The following is an 8,932-nucleotide window of genomic DNA, read 5'->3' as shown; positions in this document are numbered from 1 at the left end:
GCTCTCTGCCGCCAGTTGTGGATTGGAGGTGGGAAGAGGAGTCTGGGTGGGAGCTGGATTAACTTTGATCTTGCGGCTGGCTGGCTGGCTGGCTGGTTGGAGCTGCCGCTGCGGCGGCTGCTGCTGCCACCGCTCGGATGTACAAGCTGGGTCTGAGCGCCGCTCAGTGCCGTGTGTCTCCGCGTTTGCCTCTTTAATCAGGAACACAGAAGGGGCGGGCCCTGAACCGGCGTGTAATCGGATAGCTCTGCCTCTGCTCTGACATCCACATGCTGCTTTGCCTGAAAAGGCTGCGAGGAGCTGAAGGGGAGGCAAAGACAGAGAAGAAGGCACCGAGCCCACAAGCCTCTGGACATCTTCACACACACAGACACAGAGAGACACGCACCGACCCAGGAGCAGGAGGAAGAGGAGGTGGAGGAGGGTGGACGGAGAAAAGACCCAACTCCTAGCCCCGATCATCATCGTTCAGATGAAGGCAGCTTCCTCAACCCTAGCAGCCGCCGCCGCCGCAGCAGCCTCACACACAGTATAAATCCCTGAGCTGCCTCCAGAAGCCTGCTCTTCCCACATACTCCCCCCTGAAACTGGCCAGACTGGGGGAACTGCGCCCAGCTCAGGCACGGACCGCAGAGGACAATCCCACTCAGAGAAACGCACCGAGGGAGAGAACGGACCTATACCGGCAGATCGTCTGTCCCTCCGCCGCGTGTCTGTACTGTGTGTGTATGTGTGTAAGCCTGTGTATCAGTGTATGTGCCTGAAATTATACATTCGCTTGTGGTTTGTGTGATGTTCAAAGGCAAGCCTCTCTTATTTTTATTTTATTTTTTTATCCCTGGCTTTCAGGAAATGCTCCTGATATAAGATAAAGGCAATGACACTTTAAGGAACTGGAGAGAATACATTTTTTTTTTTAAGGAGGAAAGTAGTACCCTCTTCCCTTCTTTCTCTCTTCTGATTTCGAGAGCTGCCCTTCCTCCTGTTGAGGTGCGGTGGGTTTACAAACCCAGGAGAAGGATAGAAGACTGGACGTCAGGACCCCGGAGGAGGGAAACGACACAATTAAGAACACTTGGCTGAAGAAATTCTAAGGAAGAAAATAAGAGACACCCAAGAGAGACTTTCAGTTACCAAGGAAGACCTACACATCAGCTGTGGCGAAAGCCCCTTCTCCAAAAATGGATACATTTCATCTTCTCTGGGTTTATTTAGCTCTCAGCTTTTCAGGACCCGGAGTGATGGGAGAAGCAGGTAAGCCCTCGAAAGTTGTTTTCTATGCGTTTGTGATCGTTTTCCTTAAAAGCCAGTGCAAATGCAGGGGGTGACGTACACACAGCGCAGAACAAGACTTACTCAATAATTTAGACAGACCCAACCAACCTTCTCCACCATCACAGCTTTAAAAATGCAACTTTTCCCTCCTGCTAGCAGTAGTGTGTGTGTGTGTGTGTGTGTGTGTGTGTGTGTGTGAATGTGTTTTGAAACAGACAGTTTTTGGCGGTGTTCAGATGTCACATATGGACTGAATCAAAGGTTTAAAAATACTACAAAGCCTTCGCATTACAGTTTTAGGGATTTTTTTTCATGTCTTGAAGCAGAACACATCTCCCTTGAGTTTCCTGAACCTAGCCAGAAAAACATAAATCATTTGTATTCACCCCATTTAGCTACATGGAGCAAGGCAAAGTGAAAGGGTTGGGAGAGGGGGGATCTAGTTTTCATTTTCAAACGTTGCTCATTCTTTTGAAAGGAATAGATGGAAAAACCTCAAAAATTATACGGCTTAGGCTGATGGAACTGTCTGGCTTAAGGTATGCAATAAGGGGCCTCAACTAAATGCTTTCGACTGATGAGCAGAGTTCCCATTTTTTAATCCTGGCCTTTGCAATTCCACGCTGTGCATATGTGTCTGTGTGTTTTCTGGGAAAGTGAATCATATACAATTTTTATTAGATAAAACAAACAGCATGGCCCTCAAAGATCTTGTGAAAGGCTTAAGAAACTTTTCCTTATGGAATTCACTCTGACCAGTGGCCAAAAGGGAATGTGGGCAAACTGCTGGCTTAAGCACAGAGGCCACAGAGTAGAGGATAGGCCAGGCATTAATGGGGATGGGGGGATTGGAGCATGTGTGAACTTCGTGGGAAAGGCCTCATTTCTTAAGGGAATGAAGGGCAACTTTACCCCCTCCTTCCTGAGGAGAGTTTCCGTGATGGATCTTTCTCTCAATTGATTACTCAATCGATATGGGATCTGACAGCTCTTACCAAAAACTAACAGGTGACTGGGGGAAAAAAAATCTACACCCAGATACACCTGACCCATCTGGAGGGTGTGTGTTAAATACACTCACTCCCCAAGTCACTAGTTTGCAACAGGGTCTTAAGAAGAGGCCCAAGCCTTCCTGGGCAAACCCTGCCATGTATCTATCCATGACTGAGTGAGGTTAGCCAGCCGCCTGGTAATTCGCTGAGTCTGTTTAATTTGACAGAGCAGCTTTCTCTACTTTATGTGCTCCCCTTACCTCCTTTTCCCCCCTAGTCTTTTAACTTGAGTATGTGTTTTGAGGGGGAGAACGATTAAGGAAGCACATTTTCTCTCCGACAATCTTCGTTTTCAGTTATTTCTCTTTCATAAAGGTATCGCCCCTAGGGCAACTGTACCTTCAGTTTACCCACCTGGTGGGATAGGTACGGATTCTACCTTAAAGGATTCTTCCCACTCCCTATTCTCTTTCCTTAATTCTAAGGTCACAGCATGAGGCAAAATTAAATTACTTCCCACAGTCCTGGATGCTGCATAAATTATGTATGTTTATGTAATTTACTGTGTGTACTGGGAGCAAGCGGGCCCATGAAACATTATTATGCATTCATACACATACTCACATAGGCCCAGACTGGGGAAAAAGACATACACACACACACACACACACACACACACACACACACACACAAAACTTCTCCTAACGTTTCCCTTTATGGGATGGGGGGGAGCAGGGATAGGGAACAGAAGGGGCTGTGAAGTTGGAGAGCAAGGGAGCATCTCACACCACAGATGTTCAGTACATCTGTTCCCCTAGTCCAGTGGTGTGTGTGTGTGTGTGTGTGTGTGTGTGTGCGTGTGCGCGCGCGCGCGCGCGTGTGTGCCCAAGCGCGCGTGCCTGGGTGTATGTAAACGCTGGCACCCGTCAGGGAACAAACACACTCGGGCTGCAGTCTGGCTCCACAACCCTTCCATCACAACCCCGGCCCGCGCTGCGTCAGTTCTATAAAAGTCCAGGGGCAAGGTGAACCAGGCGATGCTTCTGGTTACCTGCGCTGGGGACCCTCCACGTCCAGAGGCAGGTGGCCAGGTTGGGGTGCAGGCGACTGGGGCAAGGCCTGGGGGTGGGGAGCTACCTCCTCCGCGTGGAAAGGCGTCTCGAAGTTGAGTTTTTCTGGGGTTTTCCAGCTGCAAACTGGGCGAGCAACCCGGGAAGCTGCACAGAGGGGTGGCAGAGGGTGAGGCCGAGTGAGACCTTCTGAGTCATCAGCATGTGCGCCTGGGGTCTGGAAAGGAGACTAGTATGAGATGCCGCTGCTGGATAACCATTTCCGAGAAGGATAGAAGTGGGGAGCGGGGGGGTGGGGGGAATGGAGAGAAGGGAAAGGAAGAGGGGACGAGAGCTGATGTAAGATTAAAATGAAAACCCACTAGCAGCTCTTTACAAGAGACCCGGGCGTCTTGGTCAAGGAAACTGCTCCTGCGGCGGTGAGGGGCGGTTAGATGCAGCCGGTCTTCAGCTCCTTTTCCACTCGTCCCCTCCATCCCCTCCGCTTCTGCTCCATGTCCCTTGGCAGCACCGCGGACTTCAAAGCCCCTTTTTGCTTGGCCCTCCCCTGACTCCCGGGCTCGGGAACTCTAGAACCGCATTCTCCCAGCCAAGCCCGGGTCCCAAGCCACGGACGCCCCCAGCACTGCACTACTTTCTGCGCCAACTTAGCACCGCGCTGTGCCCGCTGGAGTCGGGGAGCCGCCTATGCGGGAGCCCCGGGTCTTCGAGGGAAGGGAGGGAGGAAGGAGGCCAGCCGGCCTGCTGTTCTGCGGAGTGGGAAATAGGGGCTATGGAGGCTGCAATTACCCAAGCGGCGGGGAAAGAGGAGATGGGAGGGACAAGGGACTAAGCTGCAGGAATCCGTAGAACTTGCATAGAGACTGGGCAGCCAGTCCCTGAGCCCACTGCTGTTTAACAGGTGAAAAACACACCGCTGGGAACAAATGTGGTCGAGAGGTCGTACCCCCTTAATTCCCCCCAAGTCTTCTGGGCTGCCCCCCTCCATCGTCTCTTTCCCTACCCCCACCCTCACCCCTTAGCGGAGCCTGCATCGATTTGTTTGGGCCGCACGGCAGAAACCGAGCCAAGCGATCCATAAACATTGTATTAGGCAAAAAATATTCCCAGCGAAAGCAAAACGCCAGCACAAACCCGGGAGAAATTAGCCCCGGGGAGTTTGGCCGAAGCCAGCTCCAGTTCAGCCTTGCGCCCTACCCCCGCCTCCCAGGGACCCACGACACTCCAGGGGAGAAGCTCTCGGCATCTCCGCGCTGCGGCCCCGGGGCCAGAAAGTTAAAGTCTTAGCCGCAGTTCTCCTCAGGAGAAGCAATTGCAGTTGCAAATGAGTTTCCTCCGTCCCCTCCCCTCCCAGTCCGCTGTCTTGCTCGGGCTTTTCCTCGTGAGAAAGAAATTCACTGCTAATGCTTCATTTGAACTGATTGATTCCTTTTTAATACCAACATGTTAATAGAGGCGAGGCGAGCTGTGATTAAGCGGCTGCCCCTACTCGCCCCTCGCCTCGGTCTGAGAGCTCCTCCGCAGTCTTTCCCACCAGTACAGAGCGCCTGGCCCTGCGCAGCCTGGGGCGACATTGACTGTGCCCGGGGAATCCCGCTAGCTCCGCGGGCCGTCAGTTGGCACCGGGGCGGAGACCAGCTTTTGTACTTCAGTACCGCAGACCCCTCCCGTTCCCAAGAACAGGGTGTCTCGCGAGTGAATTGTACTAGGCAGGGGAGACCTGGAAGTCTCAATTTACAGTACTGGCAAATCCTCCCTGCAACCCGCGGCTCGCCCCACCCTCTCAGCCATCCAGCGCCCTCAGCTCTGGGACGAGGGGGTGGGCCCCCGAGCGCTGGCCAGCCCTGCCCTGTTCTTGGCCATTGAAGGGCTACATTTCAGCCCTTGTCTGTGGGTTAGTGGGTTGAGCTAACCAAGCGTCATCCATCAGGCGTTAGCAACTTTTTCTCTCTCCCCCTATGGATCAGGCTAGAACAATGATTCAAGGTTTCTCCCCCTCCCCAAAACCTCCTAATTCCATGACCAGTCCGCTGCCAGACCTTATCTGTGAAGTTTTAAATCCTGCGTGTTTGATTTAAGACACTATTTTTGGGCGGAGGGAAGGGGGCCTGATATGATATGAATTCAGCATCTTGTCTGGGCTGTAAGATCAGAGCAGAGGTGTAAAAGCTGTAGCTGGAGAAGAGAGAGGCCAGGTTTGAACAAAACTTCATAAAAAGAATTAATGAAATTCTGTGTTTCTGTGTATAAACTTATGTTTGAAAGGCTCTCCCATATGGTATGTCCCTCCAAAAACGGCAGTGGCCATGAGCAGTAATAATAATTCATGCAGCTCCTTTTAGCCTGAGGCAAGATTGTAAGCTCCTAGAATCTGGAGTGTAAACTGGCAGGAACGCAGTCTTTTTCTGTGTTCTGTAGTCTTCAGCTACACACACACACACACACACACACACACACACACACATCCTGTGGATGCCCAATAAACATTGACTGATAAGCAGCCACCTGGGACTGAAAAGCTGCCGCCGCCCTTTGGTCACACTGCGCATTGCATAAATGAAACCTAGCCGGCGGGGTATAGTCGGGATGGGGGCGGGGATGGGGGTTGGGGGAAGAGAATGTTGGGGAGGGGAGAAAAGGTTGGGGAGAGCGAGAGGTTTTTAGACCAAGGGCATCAGGGGGCAGGCCCTTGCTTGTTACAAAATGTGCTGCATGGAATTGTTAATGTCCAGGAAGCACTAAGGGCTTTGATTTTTAAGATCTTATCCACCGGGCCTTCAAACATTTAGCTACACAGCTCTCAATTAAGCTACCTTGTAAGAATGAAAGGCAGCGCTGCCCCTGCTGGGACCTGAACCTGTGCTATCCAGCGACGGGAAGCTACATGCTTACTATACACCAAATGACTCTTGTTTATAGCTTTTCACTTCCAAAGGAACAGTGCGATACCCACATAGCTGAGCACGTCTTTAGCAGAAAGAATAGGCCGCCATAGTGCCTAAAGGGGAAGGAGCACTGGAATTCGAGGCGAAAAACCAGAGTTTGAAGTCTGGCCCTGTCTTCCTTATTGTAACCTTGGTCAGATCACTTAACCTTTGGGGGCTTCATTTTCCTCCTCTGTAAAATGAGGGGGTTGGACTAGGGAATCTCTAAGGTCCCTTCCAGCTCTAAATCTAAATCCTTATGAACCCTCTTCCTTGGAAATGTAAAAGGCCAGTAGCGAAAGACCGATTTACATGCAAAGAGCTAGCAATTAAGATAAACCGTTTGAAGAGAGGTTAGTGAGAGAAGGGGGAAGAGACCCTGGAACGGAATTCCGATGACTCCACTGCTCTTTCTCATCTTCTTTTACAGCTCTCAATACAAATCTATGTATTTTTTAAAGCTGACACAAATGTGGGAAATTTCTAACTTTTTAACTCAAGAGTAACGTTGACTAATACAGGTTTAAGAAAAACAAACTCCCCAATCTGATCCTTAGAGCCATTTAGAAATTATTTCAGTAACTTTGACAAGATCTGACAATTTTTTGAAAATATAGAACAGAAAAATAACACTTCTTTAAGTTCCGTTAACCTTTACTTTCTGGCAGTGAGGTATTTTCAAGGTAAGGTAAGGTTGAGTATCCATAGGTGACAGATTGAAAATGCTTGTGCTGGTTTGTTTCTTAAGCTTCTATGAGAGGGTAAACATGATCTGGTCCAGGAAAATCCTTGCAGCTGCAGGAGCAGCAGCACATAGCTTGAGAGGCAACACATTTTGTTTGTTTGCTTCTTTTTTTATCCCTAGAGTCATCTTTTGTTCAATACTTCAAATACCCGTTCCGTGTAGGGTGTTCATGTTTTGGAAAATCTACCTGGTCAGTTTTGAATCTGTTGCCCACTACGGGCTGTGGAAAGGTGGTCTTTGGAGGCCTCCTCTACGGCTTTCAGAAGTTTGTCTGTCTTGCAAGTTCTGAGGCCTTGGTGGTTTGCTTACCTAACCGGATTCTGTGGGGTTGGATTCCAGGACACCGTGGCCTTGTGGCACAGATATCAGGGCTGGAGAAAGCATCCTTCTAAGGGTTTAGGAAGCTGTCAAGTTCAGATAAGGCTGGGATCCTATCCTATGGGACCTTGGTTGTATTAATAAGGAGAAATTAATTTTTAACCACTGGGAACATTGCCAAATTATGTGACCTTTGGCAGACCAGCTGTGCTATAAAAATAAATCCCACATATCTGAAAAATATGCTCCTATCCAGTAGAACAATAAGAAATTGGGCATTTATTATACAGATAGTGGGGTTGAGAGAAAGGGGAGGAAAATGGGAGTTTGTCTAAAACCTATGTTTGTTGTGACATGTGGTTGCTGACACAGACATATCCCCACTGGGTTTCCAAAACATAGGACAGAGGGACAGGATTACAAGGAAAGCCTTCAGCACTGAGGGATGGGGAAGGTGTTAAATGCTTCCAGTCTACCACACCCCTAGGCTTTGGAGACATTTTTCTTCATCCATACATGGGGATTATTGGCCTAGGAATAAAGCAAAGGGGATTTTCACAAATGACAAAGCAATTGTCTTTACCCAGCCCCAATCAATCATGCCTGCTGCTTAATCTGGGGGCTAATTACCAAGAACCAGAGGTATCTGGCTTCTTAGGGCTTCTCAGGCTTTTTGATAACACCCCAGCTTTTCTATTAACACCTTCAAGTTTTTAAAAGCAGCCTCAAAGGGATCCATTTCATAGGTACACAGAAGGAACACAGAACTCTTGAGATGTGTTTTGTACACCAAAGAGTAAAGATCTCCTAGCTTTTATCAGGTTCTATGAGAAATATGTAAACACTTTACTCAGCTATTACCCCTCCGCTGATCCAATGGTTCCATTCATTTTCAAGTTATTCCCAGACTCTCTTCAGGGAAGTAAGATACCTCTGTGTTTGGCTACTTTCAAATTCTTCTAGAGAACCAACATGCTTACCACCTACTCTCCTCTTTCTTACTTTCTTCATTTTCCTGTCCTCTTATTGTCTTCCTTCTATTCTCTCCAGTTTCCTTTTCAACATTCCCCCCTTTTTTCTCCCCCATTTTTCTATCCTTCATCACTGAAAGTATGCTTAGCAGGCAACCCTATATTTAAAGGCACTCTCCAGAATATATAATAACTTCAACTCTGGCATTAAGGCCTCTCTACTGCTGAACTCAAGAAAGTCATCATAAAGACAAAATAGCTTTTACCCAGCAAGACTCTTAATAATCCCATCTCCCCCTGGGTCTTCATAAAAGAGTCATGATCTAATCCAGAAAAAAAATGGATAAAATGACAATAGGAAACATCTCCACTGTGGCATGAAGTTGATAGAGCTGCTGGCCAGCCTAATGCTAAACGCTCAGAGTAAGGCCCTGATAACAACCTGCTCTCTGCTTCAAAAGATCCTTCGATAACTAATGATCTTGCTTATTGGCAAATCTTGGGGCTTCTACTTACTTGCCCTGTGAAAGAGGATAAAGGCGGCTGCAATTTACTGGATGGAATTGTAGCAATAATTGTTTTGATAAAGGAGAAAATAAAACAGATGTGCCTGAAAGGCATGGGGGGAGGGCAGAGG

General features: G+C 48.6%; 1 protein-coding gene across 4 annotated transcripts in view; it reads left to right on the top strand.

Annotated features, from left to right (window-relative positions):
- The first annotated feature begins 303 nt into the window (after nt 1–303).
- Nucleotides 304–8,932, top strand: part of NRP2 (neuropilin 2) — a 148,303-nt gene continuing 139,674 nt past the window's right edge. For 3 of the 4 annotated variants that reach the window (XM_027873649.1, XM_027873648.1, XM_027873650.1), the window contains exon 1: nt 304–1,254. In XM_027873649.1, coding sequence (XP_027729450.1) covers nt 1,182–1,254 — 73 coding nt within the window. In that variant the 5' untranslated portion in view covers nt 304–1,181. The remainder of the gene's footprint in view (nt 1,255–8,932) is intronic. The other variant, XM_027873651.1, reaches the window with a different exon arrangement.

The sequence above is a fragment of the Vombatus ursinus genome, unplaced genomic scaffold (genome assembly GCF_900497805.2).
Source record: "Vombatus ursinus unplaced genomic scaffold, bare-nosed wombat genome assembly UNPS02014802.1, whole genome shotgun sequence".
In the NCBI taxonomy this organism is placed as follows: Eukaryota; Metazoa; Chordata; class Mammalia; order Diprotodontia; family Vombatidae; genus Vombatus; species Vombatus ursinus.
This window is presented reverse-complemented; position numbering and strand designations above follow the sequence as displayed.